Below are 19,253 nucleotides of genomic sequence, written 5' to 3'. Positions count from 1 at the left end.
GTTCTAGTTAGCTCAACTGGTAAAGTCTTTGATGGTTGAATAAGAGATCTGGGGTTCAATTCCCGCCTATACCAAAAACCAATTGGTGTCTTGGTCTGATGATAAAGAAGATCATTAAGAACGGATGTCATAGGTTGAAACTCTCTCAAAAAAAAAAATCTATAATTAATGTCATGATATCTGGGATGCAAAGCACAATCTACCGAAGAATGCACTAATCACAAGCTAACACTTTAATATGTCGTGGCTTTGAGTTTGGAAATGATTGTGTTTCTAAAGTTCCCTTTCTAGCACCTACTCAAGATGCAGGAGTCATATGAACATCTCAATCATCAAAGTTCTTAGATAACATCATAACATTGTATTAGCAGTCATTTTTGTCAAGTAGCTTGATCCTATTATCACTTTGCCAGACTTGGTGTGAAAGGTATTGTTGTTGTTTAAAGTTCAATCTTGACAAAATATGAGTGGAAAAACAACGGAATTAGTATTCTACAAATTATGAAAACTTCCAGGTAGTGGAATTCATTCTACCATGAAATCATCCATGATATCCCTAATTCCAGTAGTGAATGCGATTTTAAAATTACTATACAAAATAAGTAGATTATGTTCTAATAAATTACATATAAGATTACCTATCTCCTTCACACAGAAGAAATATTAAGGGATTCTTCAGTGTAAGTGTAACACCAGTAGAATCAATAGACTTCAACATTCCATTGCTCTGACTTCTTCAATTGTCTCCTGTATTCAAGCCAATCGATGCCTGCAAGAGATAGGTATAAAGTATTAAGTATTAACTACTAATGTTGTATTGTATATTCATTTCAGGAATTTGCTTCATATTAAATTCATTATGAGATTACCATCTTTAGCAGCCAAAGAGACCATTATGTCATCAATCCCCTTCTCCATTCCCTTGAGTCCACACATATATACATAGGTGTTGTCTTTTTTGAGTAACTCCCATAGCTCCTCTGCATACTGTGCCATTCGGGTTTGAATATACATCTTCTCACCCTTGTCATTTGTTTGTTCTCTGCTCACTGCATAATCAACTCTGAAGTTTTCTGGTGCCTTCTCTTTCATCTTCGCAAACTCCTGTTTTCAAGCACAATTTAATCATACAAAGCAAGTCTATTCCATTATAGTCGAGCACATGAAAGTAAGCTGAAAATGAAATTAAAAAGAAAATTCACCTCCTTGTAGAGCAATGAGCTAGTTGTTGGAACACCCAAAAAGAGCCAAGCCAATCCATTGAACTGCATTGCATATCAAAATTATTATCATTCACCCATCACAGCTAGGCATTTTAACCCAAATCTTTTCCATACCCCATTACCTTATAGTTCTCATGCTTCTCAAAAAACATCTTCCACAAGAATGAACGGAAAGGAGCAATTCCAGTTCCGGTTGCAAGCTACAAAGAGATTGTGAATAATTAAATGACAATAGGATCTCACAGAACAAAGACTCCAAATTTTCTCAAGAATATGGATGATAAACAACATATTATGGTTATGCCAGTGCACAAAACCTACCATTATAACTGTGGCATTTGGATCTTTTGGCATAAGCATTTCTTTTCCTACAGGTCCTGTGATTTTCACATCAGCCCCAGGCTTCAGGTCACCTGAATTAAAGAACCAGAACTGCTAAAGTAATAACAAAACCGTTTCCAGAAGTCTTATGGCTGATTATGCTTGGTGCCAAGTTTATGCAAACAAATTTCTCTTGCTTCCTCAAGTTCAATATAATTTCCAACTATATGCCAGAACATAAGATACAGAAAGGCCATGTTTCATTGAAATATTTGACATCCTTAAGTATACAGAAGGGAAAATTTGACAGATTTTCAGTTTTCCTCACAAAAATGGAAATAGGTATGTCTCAAGCATACCAAGGAAACAAAAGCATGCCCTTCCTATTATAATTTAACAAGAAGAGTATATTTGAATTTGTATCTTATTAAAGGCAGTTTTCTTACTCATTAAAAAAAGATGCATGATTTAAAATCAATGACAAGTGTGACCCTGCATATCTGTCATGAAGGACTGCAGAAGTTTCGCTCAAATCCAATTCAAGCATTCCATGTATATGAAAATTGTTGGAGTTTATAAAAAAAATATGGAGTGTATAGCTCCCTTTTCTAATATTAAGTGTAATACTCCTAGTGTATACTAGTTAGATTTAGGTTATATAGATGAATACAAGGAGTTCCAATTTGACTAGTATTTTTATGGTATAGCATATATGTGATTAGCCATAAGTCTTGACAAATGGTATTAGAGCCAACTTGGGCATTGTAGCGTGATGCGGGCCCTGACAAGAACGTCAGGGCATGTGCTCAGTCCTACATTCGTGGATTAGGGCACTAAAGATTAGTACTTGAGTATATCACAAATGTGTTTAGCACTTTACTCAGTCATGACATTGGATACTCATCATGACATTTAAGTAACATCATGTGTGTAGTGAGGCAATAGATCAGCTAAAAAATTGTGGAATTTTCCTGAACTATATGTATACGGCAAAAAATCATAAAGTGAGAAAAGATATATTAGGAAGCATAGATGCTTCTTAGACCTGAGTTGCTTACACAAGAAATTTGAGCAAACTCCTTTAACCATCTCTCCTTTATCATTGGTGTAGACAAGCCTCTTGACACACAGAGAAACCTACAATACAGAGATATGCTCACCCATATTATTTAAACCACCATATAAAATACCACAATGACAAAGAGCATGCCTATAACAATTACAATATTTCTTAATAGTTAATACACTTACAGTTTTGGAATTCCCAAAGTCTCCAAGAGCACTACTGGCAATAGAATACAATCTAAGCTTGTGGGGTTTCCCATTCTTGTCAATGCCATCTGGAATAACACCAATGGATTGTCCTTCTCTATAAGGAACTTCCCCTGTATTATCCAACCACATATAATCAAATAAGCAAATAGCCATAACAGTGTATCAAAATGTGAACGACATAATTTCTTTCGGTTATAAAAGAAATTAAAAAAAGACAGAGAAGTACTCTTACGGTCTTACTCACCCTCAGTAGTGAACACCATGTGCCAAGTCTCTCCCGGAGCATCGTCCGCTGTAATTTTGGAGTTGAGAAGGCACTTACCAATGTAAGGATCCTTAGGCTTGAACTTGTTTACAACCACACCCTCATCATCTTTCTTGGAAACCTTTTCTACTTTGGCTGGAGTTGCTGTAGTGACTTGGGCTCTAATCTGAACCATTTTCTTACCAACGTAGACATTTCTAGAATAGAAGATATTCTATACAGAAACAAAACCAAGATGATAAAAAAATCATTCAGTAACTTTAGCATGAACATTGACAATTATGGATTACTTCACTGTACCTTACTGAAGCTAACTCTTTCTGAATATATTGTAGAAGCTCTGGTGGTTAGAGAGGATGAAGAGGAAGATGGTAAAGAGACCGATGCATTTACTGCAGAAGCCATTTTTTTTTTTCAGAGGAAAATACAGTCACCCAATAGAGTTAAATGGGGTTGTGAGGAAATTTGAAAAAAAGGAGACACATACAAAGATATTTTAAAAACAAAAAAACAAAAATATTTAAGAGGATTACAGATTGGGTGGATAAGGTTAAAGGACAAACGCAGTGGTTGTTAGTCGGCATGGACTCAATGGTAGGAGAGAATTAGAGATTCTATGGAGATAAGACTATCTATTGTAACTGTTAACGTGTATAGTGTTGTGGGTTTTAGGTCCAACTAGATTATTTGTATAGTATACATTATTATACTGTATTTATATGCCTCTTTTATAAAGACACTCATGTATATTCTTTCGTCGAAAAATATAATATACTTATTCAGTATTTTTAACATGGTATCAGAACTACTGCTCTAATTTTCTTGTGCCTCGCAGTCTTGTTTTGTCAGTATTTTCCGCTGCCTCAACTTCTATGGTCAGTAAACCCTTTCAATGCCCTCTCCCGACTGCTCCGCCGCCATCAGAGGTCCTCAAGGTTGAATCTCCACTGCTAGAAGCTCCTCCTTCACTGCTAAAACCACTGCCATCATCGAATTTGTCACCTCTAACCTCCGATTAGGACAAAAGACATATCACCGTGTAGATTTTTAATCGCTCTACACCTTGCTGCCAAAAATATCCACATTTGACCATCCACGCGCCGCCACGCGCCGGTCAAAGTTTCAGCAAATAATTCCACGCGCTTCACACACCACCAGGGTAGCTCCAATCTTGTTGCCGCCGACACCATCAAAATCGTCTTTCTCCAATCTGCATCTTCAAAAAAGAATTGGCTTCATTGGATAGTCCACGAGCCCTCACGCGTTGCACTAAGGATCGGCGAAGTTGATCCACCTGCCTCACGGGCCCAACGCGTTGCTGGGTTACCTACTGACGTCATCTCTGCCACATTATCCCTAGCTGACGTCACCTGCTTACGTCAGCACCACATCATCTGCTGACGTCCTCACCAGTCAGCCTGCTGACATCATCCGTTGACTTTTCTCTTTTGACAGTTGACTTTGACCAGGTTTGACCATTGACTTTTGGCCAGAGTTGACTTTTTTGCAATCCAGGTGCTCCTTGCCTAGTTTTTCGCATAGATTTCATTTTTACAATCCATTTTTGCATATTTTGCTTCTAAATGAAGAATATGGATAGGTCTTCTTCTTGTTGTAATAATCGTCGCCGACAATCCAACAAACGTTTTTGCAATTTTTGCAAACATTTTGGCTACAATATTGAGACTTGCTATCATCGCAACAAATTAGCTGTTTCAATTTCTACTGCTATTGTTGCTAATACTGAGTGTGTCCAACCAATGGCTCCTGTCTCTGCAAAGTCTAAGTCTTCAAGACACACTTTCACCATGTCCACAAATGACCTTAAAAACATCATCACCAATGTCATTCGTATAGTTGATAATACATCTTATTCATCTTCTCTCTCAGCTTTATCTAGAATGTCTCTTTCTCTTGGTTTATGGATTCCGCTTGTTGCAATCACACGACAATTCACTCGCCCTTATTTTCTGAACTTGAACCTGCACCACACCCTCTTAATATTCGCACAGCAAATGGTTCCACAATGTTTGGTCATAATATAGGTTCTGTTTCGACTTCCAACCTCTCGATTCCTGGGGTCTTTAATGTTCTTGACCTTTCTTACAATTTATTTTATGTGGGACAATTAGCTGAGTTGGGTTATCGCATTATATTTGATTATTCTGGGTATATTGTGCAAGATCCGAGGATGGAACAGGAGCTTGGGACCGGTCCCAGAGTTAGGCGTATGTTTCCCGTGGACAACCTTCGTTTTCCACTTGTTACACTTGTTTCTATTGCTGCAACTACTACAGTTTCTTTAATTCCTTCCTTTGCACTTTGGCATGCTCGACTTGGTCACGCATCTTCCTTTCGGGTACAACAATTGGCTTCTAGAGGTTTGTTAGGTTCAATGTCTACAGAAAATTTTGATTGTGTTTCATGTCAGTTAGGAAAACAACCAGCTTTGCCTTTCAATACTAGTGAATCAATATTCACTGATATCTTTGACCTTATTCATTATGATTTTTGGGGGCCTTCCTCTGTCTCTAGTATTGGTGGGTCTCGATATTTTGTTGTCTTTGTTGATGATTACTCTCGCTATAGCTAGATTTTTAATATGAAAAATCGTTCCGAATTATTGCAAGTATATTTTAATTTTGCAAAAATGGTTGAAACTCAGTTTTCCAAACGCATCAAAATTTTTCGATCTAATAATGCTCTTGAATACACTCAATATGCTTTCCAAGCTGTTTTGCATTCCTATAGCACTATTTATCAACTAACTTGTCCAGGAATCTTTCAGCAAAATGGTAGAGTTAAATGAAAACTTTGTCATATTCTTGACACTGTTCGTGCTCTCCTTCTCTCTGCCAAAGTTCCTGCTCCTTTTTGGGGCGAAGCTGCTCTTCATGCTGTTCATGCTATTAATCGCATTCCAAGTCCTGTTATCCAAAATCAAACTCTATATGAGTGCCTTTTTGGGTCACCTCCAGCCTATCACCACCTTCGCTCCTTCGATTCTGCTTGTTTCGTTCTTTTTCAACCACATGATCATAACAAACTTGAGTCTCGGTCAAGGCTTTGTTGTTTTCTTGGCTATGGCGAAACTCATAAGGGGTATCAATGTTATGATCCTGTCTCTCATCGTCTTCGTTTCTCCCATAATGTTGTCTTTTGGGAACATCGCCTCTTTGTCAAACTTTCTCCCTTTCGTGCCTCCCTATCTTCCTCCTTTATCTTAGATCTTTTTCCAGATGAGGCACATATTCCTTCTGTAGTTGCTCCTAATCCTCCTGTAGTTGCTCCTGATTCTCTTGTAGTCTTCTCTGTCCAACCACTAGATATCATTGATCTCTTTCCTAGTTCACCCTTTAATGAACAGGTGGAAGATGAAGAAGTCGAAGATGAGCTATCCAACCCCAACCTTGAGCTTAGGTCCCCTGCTCCTGCTCTGCCTAAAAATCTTGCACAAGACATTCCACCTCGTCACTCAACTCGGGTAAGATTCATTCCTGCACATTTACTTAACATCATTATTATACTGCCCTTGCTACACCACACGAGCCTCACACTTATCGTGAGACTTCCACAGACCCTTTATGGCAGATTGCAATGAAAGAAGAACTTGATACATTATCTAAAAATCATACTTGGGATTTGGTGACACTCCCCCCTGGGAAATCTGTGGTTGGTTGTAAGTGAATCTACAAGATTAAGACTCGCTCTGATGGGTCCATTGAGTACTACGAAACTCGTCTTGTTGCAAAAAGTTTTACACAGGAGTATGGGATTGATTATTAAGAGACCTTTGCTCTGGCTGCTCGTATCTCATCTGTTCATGCCCTCTCAGCTGTTACTACTGCCAGTAAATGTGACCTTTTTCAGATGGATGTCAAAAATGCATTTCGTTAGGTTTTTAGTTTATAATGTTGGCAAACCATGACAAAACATGACAAAAACTAAGTCTCATTAGTTTAGAATGGTCTACATTGAAGCCCAAGACAAAAAAACTCAAGTTCGGGATAAAAACAAATGAGTTACAAACTGGTTGGTTCGATTGATGTTAGTGATTTTCGATTGATCGAAAATCACATATCAGCAAAATCAGTAAACGTAAAAATGCCATAACTTATCAGTTTAAAGCCCAAATCGTGAACCGTTTTTTCCAGTATTTAAAAGACATTATAAGCTAACCCTAGGTGGGGTTTTGAGAGTTTTTTTAGAGAGATTAGAGTTCATCTTGTGCCTCTTTTTTAGATCTAGGGTTTTGTACCCAAAAGCTTTCTTAGGTCTTCTACCGGTGTTATTCCTTGAAGGGTGTTGTAGAAGTTGCTGCCTTCTCTAGTCATCAAAGGTGCTGATGATCTAAACCTTCAAAGGTGGTCTTAGAGTCACAAACAGGAGAGTTTGTGTTGCTAAACCTTTGAGTGGGATCTCAAAGTCACAAACGTGGGTATTTGTGTTTTGCAAAGGCCAAAGAAAGAAGGAGTCCGTGGTCTCGGAGCTTGGACATGGTCGTGTCAGTAAGTTTTTACTAGTGGGTAGCAATAGGATGTTAGTGGTCTAAGTCGCTATTGTAAAACTTCGATTCTTTCTAGTGGATTTGCTTTTTACCTTGAGGATAGCTAGATTCCTCACCATGTTTTTTACCGGTTTGGTTTTTCTAGGTTATCATATCGTTGTGTTTTTTATTTTCTGTTGCTATACATTGATATGATATATTTGTGTTAACCTAGATTTGTTAATTTGACTAAGTAATCACTTGGCTAATTACCTAGGTTAATCTGATTGTGGTTTTAAGAGGTCTAAAAACCATCACATTCCTTAATTGGGATTTAAGTGAAGAAGTTTATATGCAACCTCCTCTTGGTCTCTCTGTTGACTCAAACAAGGTTTGTCATCTTTGACATGCACTTTATAGCCTTAAACAAGCTCCACGAGCTTGGTTTGCCAAATTCAGCTCTACCATTTCTTGCTTGGGTTACATGGCCAGTCATTATGATTCTGCCTCATTTCTTCGTTGTACTAACAAATGCATTATTTTACTTTTCCTGTATGTGGATGATATGATCATAACTAGTGATGACCTCAATGGCATTCAAGAACTCAAGGATTTTCTCAATCAACAGTTTGAGATGAAAGATCTTGAACATCTCAGCTACTTCTTGGGTCTTAAAATCACTCATTCTACAGATAGACTTTATATTACTCAAGCCAAGTATGCCTCTGAACTCTTGTCTCGAGCTGGACTCACTAATAGCAAGACTGTTGGCACTCCAATTGAGCTTAATGCGCATTTGACTCCCTCAGAAGAGAAACCATTGTCTAATTCCTCTCTTTACAGATGCTTGGTTAGCAACCTAGTTTATCTCACTGTCACTCGTCCAGATATTTCCTATGTTGTTCACTAGGTGAGCCAATATCTATCTGCTCCATGATCGATTCACTATGCTGCTGTTTTGCGCATTTTTCGATACCTAAAGGGCACTCTCTTCCATGGTCTTTTCTACTCTGCTCAGTCTCCTCTTATTCTCCGTGCATTTTCTGATGCTAATTGGGCAAGAGATCCCACTAATCGTAGGTCCACCACTGGTTATTGCTTTCTTCTTGGTTCTTCTCTGATTTCTTAGCAAAGCAAGAAACAAACTCATGTGGCCCACTCCAGTACTGAAGCAGAATATCGTGCTCTTGCTGATACCACATCTGAGCTCCTTTGGCTACGGTGGCTTCTCAAAGACTTAGGTGTGTCTACATCCTCTGCTACTCCTCTTTATTGTAACAATCAAAATGTTATTCATATTGCTTACAATGATATCTTCCATGAACGAACTAAACACATTGTTAGGACATATGTATTTTACTTGTTAAAAACAAATGTCATTCTTTTATGTAATTGGCTAATCCTTTGACAAAACGCATTTTACTTGTATTTGGGTAGATCTAGGATGTGTTTAATACTTCAAAAAAACATGTTGTTCAAGTCTAGTATTAAAGCCATGAAGATTGGACCAAGAAACAAGTGAAGAAAAGCTATTCATTAAATCTGGACAGATAGCTCGACACCTGCGGACAAATAGCTTGACACCTCTTGACAGCTAGGCTATCTATCAAGCTCTTCAGTTGATTGTTATCGCAATTTTGACACCTCTCGATAGTTGGTGGATCGATCGAGAAATCTCCTGTCTCCTGGATAGCTCCTGTCTCCTCGATAGCTTCTCGATAGCTGTATCTGTCGAAGTTTAAAGCTTGACACCTCCTCGACACCTCTCGATCGATTGAGGTTATAGGAATTCAGATTTTCAGATCTGATTTTCGGCCCATGTTAATATATATGTGTAGGGTTTCTTTTCTCACAACCCTAGACCTATATAAGGCTTATTTTAGAAGCCGTCACATAAGAGAATACAACGAGAACATATACAAAATGTGACCGATACCTTATTCTCTCTTAAAGAAGTTACTGCATCTTTGCGCCTTAAGGTTTTGTAACTAAGTGCTTCTTGATCTTCATTGTTGATGAAGTGAAGAACTTTGCAGCCAACAATCTTTCTTAAGTTGGTGAGTGACTCACGTATTGAGATTTGTGCAAAGGAGTTAGTCATGTACTGGGATCCGTGCATCAAAAAGGGTGGTGTTCATATATTGAAGAGTTCAGATATTCTGAAGCGGTAGAAGGTTTTTGCTGTGAGTTCATCTACGGGAATTGTAGAGTCTAGGGACAAAGGTTTTGTACTAGATCTGAAACTTCTCTTTACTATAGTGGATTGCTTTTCGAGAAGGTTTCCCCTCAGGTTTTTTATTGTGAAACTAGTTTGTTTCATTGGTTTTCTTGGGTCATCATATTTTGTCTTTTTTTTTTTTTTTCGCTGCATGATATTGATGTCTGTTTGTTTTAACAAGTTTTATTCATAATAAATCTAATTAACAAACTTGGATTTAAAACTTGTTAATTCTATCAACCGGCGTCTAAATTTCCCAACACATATCGAGATTTATTGTCGTTTTATCCGTTATCATCTTGTCCATGGTGCTCTCAAGCTGATCTCAGTCTCCTTTAAAAATCAACTTACAGATATCTTCACCAAGTCACATCCTAAGGGACTCCTTTATACTTTGGTTGACAACTTCAAGTTGGTCTCACATCCATCTTGAGTTTGAGGTGGGCTGTTAACGTGTATAGTGTTGTGGGCTTTAGACCCAACTAGATTACTTGTATAGCACACATTCTTGTACTGCACTCATATGCCTCCTATATAAAGGCACTCATATCTATTCTTTCACTGAGAAGTATAATACACTTATTCAATATTTCTAACAATAACAAAGAACCATAGTTGTTTTGTTGCCTTTACATAATATTCCATGACAAGTAATGTTTGCTGCTTGTTGTAACAAATCATTGTTACATCAAGAGCTGTAACGACAAGATAAATCTCGTTACCAAAAACAATTCATGACTTTATTTTTCCTCCAAGTAACTAAAGCTATCAAATGAATAAATGAAGGCTTGTAATTGTTAAACCCCAAATCCACCTAAGAGTATTTGCATCAGCTCGTGCAAATTTTTTTGTCTATTTTAATATAAAAACCTACTAATTTTGTTTTACATACTCACTTTTTAAAACACCCAACATCAGATTATCAATTTTACACTACAGTTCATTAAAATATTAATTTTTCTTTATTTTTTTAATTATTTCTTTTTCTTCACATACAACAACCATTATCTATACTCTTCATTCGTCCTTGGGATATGTAAATAAAGAAAAATAATAATTAAATGCAAAATGAATAGTACCAGTGTAAGTTTACGTAAATGTCGATAAATTCTAAGTTTGGTTAGCTAAAATGTAGTAGTTTTTATATTATACAAGCATTGATACAAGTGCTTATATAGGAGAGGGGGAATGACTCCTCCGGTAGAAGTAAATAATTTCTCCATAAAATGAGTACTCTAACTCCAGAAAGGTCTAATAATTGTTAACTTAAAGTCTTACACATTTATTTATATGAAATGACAAAATAATTCTAATCCATATAATCAAAACGTTATAACTATCTATATGACATTTCCTCTGAACCAATTTGGAGGAATATCCTTCAACTAATTACATGACGACTTATAAATTCATCCACATATATTATCTAACAATAAACAAGTTACATGACTCATTAAATAAGTCTTATGACTCCATTAAAAAAAATCATGGATGGCCAATATCCGTTGGGCTACAAGTACTTGACCCAACCCAATAAGTGCGAGTTTTGCCTAACCAAATAGGAATGGCAACGGGTCAGGTTCGGGCCGAGTTTTTCTATACCCGAACCCGACCCGCGGGCCAAGACCCATGGCTCGGACTGGGCCTGTTAACTAAGCGGGTTTTTTTCCCGAGCCCCGCAGGCCCCGTTAAAGGATTGGGCTCAATTCGTGGCCCAACCAAAAAAAAAAAATTTCAGATCCAAGCACAAACACAAACACAAACAAAGAAATCACAAACACAGATTTCAGATCTACATTTTCCCTTTCAAAATCATAATCCAAACACAAATTTCAAATCTATGATTTTCATTTTTCCCTTTCAGAAATCATGAACACAAACACAAACACAAATTCACATGATTGAGGCGAACTGAACCTAGAAAAAAAATAGAAAAAAAAATGGAGGCAGTGCGAGATCAACGACGGCGAGGACAAAACGGAGTTAAGACTTGAGAGAAACGGGAACGGCAAGGACGAAACTGCCTCCTTCCCTTCTTAAATCTGTCGGAACGGCGAGGATGGTTAGCTCTTCTGGTATCGGTACTTCCATCTGTCGGAAACGGGATCCCACTAGCTCTTGTCTGATGAGTTCATGTTGTTCATCACACTATACATACGGCTTGTGGCCGTGCATGTGAGATTGCTGAGAGATGAGAGGCAGTGACTGAGAGAGCTAAAGAGATGAGAGGTGTGAAAGGCTTAAATGAGGAGCGGAATTGAGAGTTTAGGGTTTTAACTATATATATATATATATATGAGGGTAATTTAGTAATTTTATATATAATATAATCGGGTCTTAACCGGGTCGGGTTTTGGGTTTTTTGATAAAACCCGAATCCGACCCAGACCCGCTTCAGGTTTTTTTTTAAACCCATACCCGACCCGATTATTTATCAGACCGGGTAAAATCCGGCCCATTAGGGTCGGACCAGGCTGGTTATCCGCGGGTTGGATCTAAATTGCCATCCCTATAACCAAATGGGGAATCTAGGCATCGAGGAGGGTTTTCCCTAAAATTTGGTGGATCGGGTACAGGTATTACCCGACCATTTTTGTTTTTTTTGTTAATGGCGCTCTTATAAATTGGAATTCAAATATACGTTTACAAATATCTTAAACATACATTACATCTCTAATATCCATCACGAGTTTGCAAAGTCAATATCAGTTAAAAATACATAACATCTGTAATATCCATTTGTAACCTTTTTTTGATTCATTAGACATAATATCATGAGTTGACAAAGTCAATATCAGTTTATTAGGAAACTTTTTCAAATGTTAGTGGTTAGTTTTAAAACAACAATTGATTACATTATTAGTAGAGGTGTGTATAGGTAGGATTGGATTGGGTTGAGAGGTTTTTTTTTAACTCAATCCATTAGAGTGGGTTAGAAAAATTCAACCCAACTCAACCCCTCACAACGGTCCAACCTAATGTAACCTAACCCACGTGGATCGGGTTAGACCCATGGGTTGGACAAATTTTTTTTAATTTTTTATTATTATGAAATTGAGTATTAGAATAACACCACCATAAATAAGAGCAAATTTAGAAGCAATTAATCCTAAGTATAACATCATATCAACAAAAATTATATGAGCAGAACTTAGGGTTTAGATTTGAATTAAGAAGAGAAGCAAAAAGTAAATAACAAAATTTTATAATATACTTTTAAATATATATTAAACATAGGTGGGTTGGGTCAAGTTAGACGGATTTGTGAATCTTATGATCTGAACCCAACCCAACCTACTGTAAAAATAAAAAATAAAAAATAATAATAATAAATTCACAACCCAACCCAACCGACTTTAAAATCGACCCAACTCAACAAGTTGGGTTGGATCGAGTCGATTTTGACGGGTTAGCTACAGACCCCTCTTACTAGTTTTATTATAATATATCTTTCCTTATTAAACGTTTTGTTTTCATATTGATAGGGATGGTAATTTAAACTTGCACCCATGGGTACTAGCCTCACCCGCCCTTAATGGATGGGTTTTACTTAGCCAACATAACAATTAGGACAGGGATGGGGGTTAACATTTTCCCTAACACCCTCCCTGTTTACATTTTAACTATTAGAATTTATTTTTTTTAGGTTTTATATAAAACATACATATGTGCTTTTAGCTCTCTGACTTTAAATTTATAATTGTAAGGACCCGTTTTGCAGCTCAAGCTCAAAAATGTAAGGGATCTTGGCCTAGTGAGTCCAGTATAATAAATTTGTAGAGAGTGGGTCGAAAAACTAAGTTCTAATGAATTTAACAATGGTTAGGACAGCTTCAAAAGATGGTCAAGCAAAAACAAAGAACGTAGAGCTGAATGAATTCATTGTCCGAGGAGGTTGATCTCCATATAAATCAATTAAACTGATTACAAGTATAATTTTTATTACTACAGTACTCTTTGATGAATTTTTTATCCTCATCTCATAGAGGGTCTCTCACACTATATAGCCCCCTTGGAATCATCTTGATCCTACACCTGTTGATTATTTGAGCCTTTACTTGAGTGCCTGTCCCATCATACATATGTGCTTTTAGCTCTCTGACTTTAAATTTAAAATTGTAAGGACCCGTTTTGCAGCTCAAGCTCAAAAATGTAAGGGATCTTGGCCCAGTGAGCCCAGTACAATAAATTTGTAGAGAATGGATCGAAAAACTAAGTTCTAATGAATTTAACAATTGTTAGGACAGCTTCAGAAGATGGTATAGCAAAAACAAAGAACGTAGAGCTGAATGAATTCATTGTCCGAGGAGGTTGATCTCCATATAAATCAATTAAACTGATTACAAGTATAGTTTTTATTACTACAATACTCTTTGATGAATTTTTTATCCTCATCTCATAGAGGGCCTCTCACATTATATAGCTCCCTTGGAATCATTTTGATCCTACACCTGTTGATCATTTGAGCCTTTACTTGAGTGTATGTCCTATTAGACACCATCTTTGGTTTCTTCTGAATGGTGGTGACCAAGACAGCACTGTTCAGGAGTCTTCTCCACATAAATGCAGCCAGAAAAGTAGCTACAGTGCAATTAATGCGGTGGTGGCAACTTTCTCTTAGATATTTTTGGATTTCCTTCATTCTCGTATGTTCATGAGGCACATCCCTATCACTGGAGCTTCTAGGAGGGTCACTCTAGTTGCTGGAATACATACTTGAGCTATATTCATCATATCTAAGGAAGAGTTCCTCCTCGGACCACATTCCATTCATTCCTTACTCATGAGACTTTAAATTAGAATCTCTCATAACTATTTGTCCCTTCTCGGACCATTCAACATCCTCGGATAAAAGCCCAAGGCCTAATATATGATTTTGGGCCCTTATCCCTACAATAATGTTTTTGTATATTGTATTATTTAATTTATATTTTTATGTTTTAATATTTACATTGTTTATATTTTGTAATTGTTGTATTGCTATGTTTGAATTGTTTTTGTATTTTTTATTACTTGAATTATTTTATTTTTTGTTGTTGTTGTATTGTTATGCTTTGAAAAGGTATTGGAAAGTTTTTTTTTTTAAATGATTTATGAATTTTAATTTAATGCATTCAAAATAAATTTATAATAAATTATATATATATATATATATATATATATATATATATATAATTTGAGTGTGGTGGGATGGGTACCTGTAGGCACCCATTGGTATCTGCTAGAACAAGACGGGAAAAAAAATGCCCTGAAGCAGAAGTGGGACGAGGGCGGGGAAAAGGAAACCCACCCCATTGTCATTCTTATGTGCTAATATAAATCTTTGATATGGGAATTATTATTTATATTGATTATAATCTATCAAGAGTTGATTGGATTAGTCAAAGTGAAAATAATAGGAAGATTATTTTACTATTTAATCCCCATTAAACATACTTTTAAAGGATTCCATATTCTATATAGTGCCATATGTCCGGCCATAAAAGAGCAAGATCAATTTTTTAGGCTGCAAAATCACGTTTTTAATTTTAAAAATAAAAATAAAAAGGTAAAAGTTTTATTTTTTTATTTTATTTTAAGTCGAGTTCAAGTTTTTTTTTTTTTTTTTTTTTTTGAGAAACAAATCGAGTTCAAGTTGGGTATGGATATTCACAGAAAAGATATTCAATAGCAATTAGGTATGAGTGGTAATTGGATTTCGGAGTCCAGGTATCCATAGATAAAAACTCAAAGTCAAATATGGGTATATCCAACCCAAAGCTGACCGTTGTCATCCTTAACTAACAAAACAAGTTGATAGTTTTTGGCAATTACCACTTTAAAATATTGAGATCTATGAGTTAGTTAGAAAATAATAATGCATAAGAAAATAAGATGTGAAAAATATTGTTGAATATGTTGAGAATTTTAATTAATACCATAATTTGGTTTTCACTGTTCCTTTCACACGATTTTTTTTTCAAAAGAAAAAATTCTTGTAACTCTTTGATACAAAAACACAAGTTAAATTAATTTAACAAATTAAATTGATCGTAATTTGTTTACTACTACCAACAAATAACTCAAACCATCTCATTTTTAGTATCCATAACAATTTTTTTTTTTTTTTTTTTTTTTGAGAAACTAATCAACTATATATCCGGAACAACTAAGATGCACATGGCCCAATAAAATGAACAAATTCTTCATTAATTGTATACCCAAAATTCTTTATTGATTGTACTCATTTTTTAATAATTTGCCATAATGTATTGCACATGTACAAACTGTCATCTCTACGCGTTTTGTGAAATTACAATAATGAAATTATAATTTACACGTTAATTTAAATATAAATTCTTAAAAAAAATAAAAATAAAAATAAAAATAAAGGAAAGAGAGAACGTTTGGGTGCAAAAAGCGAAGGCCATAGAAAGAGTTTTTTTTTAAAAAAAAATTTGTCTTTTTCTTTTTATCAGAGAGACTGTTGAAATAATATGTGACCAAAGTATGGCCTTTGTAAAAGTAGAATGTCTATTATCCACCCATAATATTAATGCAAAATACAAGTGTCTTAATTTTTTTTTTGAAAAGCAAAAAGATGATTGATATTTTAACCTGAAAATAAAGAATAATCATGAATCATAATAGAATAGAAATCATTCTTATCATATCTACTCCAAAAAATAAATAAATAAAATTCATGCCCAACTTAATTTTAAATATACCAACGCCTTTAATGTTACGTTTAGATCCAACACAAGCCAACTTAAAGTTGTTGGTCCGTCAGGTACCAATTTTTTTTTTTGTTTTTTGATGAGGTCCGTCAGGTACCAATGTACCATAATAGAAATCATTCTATCATATACAAAGGCCTTTAATGTTAAATTTAGGTCCAACACAAGCTAACCTAAAGTTGTTGGTCCGTCAGGTACCAATGTACCATTATAAATGGTAGGAATGATGATGCATCTTCCGAAATGCTATTAAATACAAAAAGTGCACAGCCCAATTGTCAATTCATAAGGTCAATTGGCTAATTTCGTATTTGTACTTACCCTTCTTCTTTTCTTTTCTTTTTTTTTGTTGCTTGAATGTGTAAAAAGTACATATAATTATATTGGGTACGATTAACATATGTTTTTAGATACACATTATTCATTCATTTTAGAAAAAGATTTATGAAAAACTGAAAAAGTTATCAAAATAATTAATTTTTTTTTTTATTTTTTATAAAAAATTTCTTAAAATGAGGTACTAATTTATACCTAAAGGCACAGATTAGTAAATCTCATCTATATAAACATATAACATAATTATCAAAAAAAAAAAAGTACATAACACAGATAAAGTGCCACAAATCAAAATGGTTGAACCCTTCTTTTTAAATTGCAGGACCCAAAAATTTAGTTTAGTCATAATTATGACATTTTGTAATTGTTTATACAGTTCAATTTGACATTATATATCCCTTGAAAAAAAAAAGATTTAGTACATATAAAATATGGGTTTTTTTTTAAGAAGCCGTATAATTTTCACCTAAACAAAATCGTATAATTGAATTTGATACAATCCAATACACATATCACTTTATGACCAAATGAAATGTTTCTCAAAAAAAAAAAAAAAAAAAAAAAACAACAAACAACAAACCAGATGAAATTTATAGGTGTAATCTCAGTTCAACCTCGAAATAAGTACCGTCAAAAGAAATACTATGATTCCTAAAATGGTAATGGATAATGTTTATAAACTCACACTCATTCCTCTACATAGTATAGGGATTTGATTTAAAAAAACAAAAATACAAAAAAGTAAGGATTTGATTTACTATAAAGAGTAAAGGGCGTTCTCTGAAAAATAAAAAAGTAATTGAAAGTGGAAAATGCAAAATCTCCATAAATTCAGGCTGTAAAAAAGTCGCCTGATTACAGTTTACAATACGCATATTATATGAGCACAGTTACTAATAATATACTGTGCCTGAGTACCCTAAACCTAAAATCAAATCCTGAGCTCCTAAGATTCAGATACCCTTGAAACCAGGAATTACAAATCTGACTAAAAAAAACAAGTCTGATCTGTAATTTTTAATCAGAAATTCTAGTCCTAATACTAATAATCTTCCAACTTTTTTAAGGCTACCAGCATTGATCGGTCTCCCATCTCCGCCGTGCATACCCAGAAAACCGCGAAGCCATCGTGTCCGTACACGTGGACATTCCCAGCGGCGAATAACTCACAGTTGGCCGGCGACTGTAAAGCACGCGATCGTAATCGGCGCGTTTCTCCGGGTCTGACAGCGTGGCATAGGCTTCGTGGACCTTCATGAACCGATCCCCAGCTGAGGTCTGACCCCGTTGACCGTTAGTTGCAACATCTGGGTGCACAACCCTAGCCAATCTTCTGTATGCAGCCTTAATCTCCTGACACGTGGCACCGGCTTGAATCCCAAGGACCTCGTAGAGTGACGACGTTGTCGTAGCGTGGGACCCAGTCGCCGGCCTCTCCGCCGTTGATGTGCAGCAAGCGGCGGAGATACGAAGCGATGAACGGTTCTTGATGGGCTTTGAGCAGGCGGTGGAGACAACCTTTGAAAAAGTGAAATGGGCTGAGGAGAAAGAAGTTGATGTGGAAATTGAAATCATGGTGAAATTTCTTTCTGTTTTGTAAGTTGCTTGACTTGTGGTGGTAGTGGAAGTTTCTTTGATTATGGCTTGGTTTGGGACTGGATGAGTTGGGATTTTATAGGGGGGTGAGTTTACCATGGTTAGTACAAGGTGGGTTAACGAATCATTACATACATGGGCTTATCCATATAACGTGATTGGATCTATCCTTGGCTGACTCAGCGAACTGTCGGTGTCCATGTGTCCAGCATCTCTCCGCGTACATCTATGTCAAAATAGGCTTTTTTTTCTTTTTCTTTTTTCTTTTTTTTTTTCAAATAGCATACTTTTACGAAAAATTTAAGAGAAATGCATTATTATGCTTCTAAGTTGAACTTGCCATTAAGATTATTTTTTTGCTCACCAAAAATAACTAATAATAACCTATCATTTTATGATTTACTGTGAACATAATATTTCTTTTCATTAATTTGTACATCCAAAAGACAAGCTTCACATGTGTTATGCTAAATTATCTTGCTAACTACTTTCTAAAAAAAAAAAAAAACTTGCTAACTAGATACGTGTCCAAGTATACTATTCTTTTTGAAAGATAAATTTCATTATTTTAGAAGAAAATCGCATTTAAAGAAAAAGAGATTCACTCAAAATATGAAACGACCATGATACAATTTCATGCACATTAATCATGTCAACATAGCGGGGTGGAGTTATCTCTTGGATAGACAAATTTAGTGTTTGAACTCTTCTCTCCAGAAGAAAAGTTTAAGAAAAGCTATATGGTTAGTTAAGTTTAAAATTGTGTTATTTTAGCAAATAATTTATAAAAATAAAATAAAATAATTGGTCAAGGCAA

At 35.6% G+C, this 19,253-nt stretch overlaps 2 protein-coding genes across 2 annotated transcripts; both read right to left on the bottom strand.

Moving 5' to 3' along the window:
* Window positions 1-468: 468 nt before the first annotated feature.
* Window positions 469-3,567, bottom strand: LOC126712416 (ferredoxin--NADP reductase, leaf isozyme, chloroplastic-like). The gene is made up of 9 exons (XM_050411738.1): window positions 3,385-3,567; window positions 3,064-3,298; window positions 2,796-2,929; window positions 2,603-2,681; window positions 1,545-1,636; window positions 1,346-1,423; window positions 1,203-1,265; window positions 870-1,104; window positions 469-769 (listed from the first exon to the last, which is right to left on the bottom strand). Exons 1-9 carry the CDS (start codon window positions 3,487-3,489, stop codon window positions 702-704), a joined length of 1,089 nt encoding a protein of 362 aa, XP_050267695.1. The 5' UTR covers window positions 3,490-3,567; the 3' UTR covers window positions 469-701.
* Window positions 3,568-17,639: 14,072 nt separating this feature from the next.
* LOC126712414 (chaperone protein dnaJ 11, chloroplastic-like) lies at window positions 17,640-18,501 on the bottom strand. The gene has a single exon (XM_050411736.1). It carries the CDS (start codon window positions 18,413-18,415, stop codon window positions 17,909-17,911), a length of 507 nt encoding a protein of 168 aa, XP_050267693.1. The 5' UTR covers window positions 18,416-18,501; the 3' UTR covers window positions 17,640-17,908.
* Window positions 18,502-19,253: the final 752 nt, after the last annotated feature.

This window comes from Quercus robur, chromosome 2 (genome assembly GCF_932294415.1).
Source record: "Quercus robur chromosome 2, dhQueRobu3.1, whole genome shotgun sequence".
NCBI lineage: Eukaryota > Viridiplantae > Streptophyta > Magnoliopsida > Fagales > Fagaceae > Quercus > Quercus robur.
The sequence above is the reverse complement of the archived record's forward strand: the minus strand, read 5'-3'. Positions and strand labels throughout refer to the sequence as shown.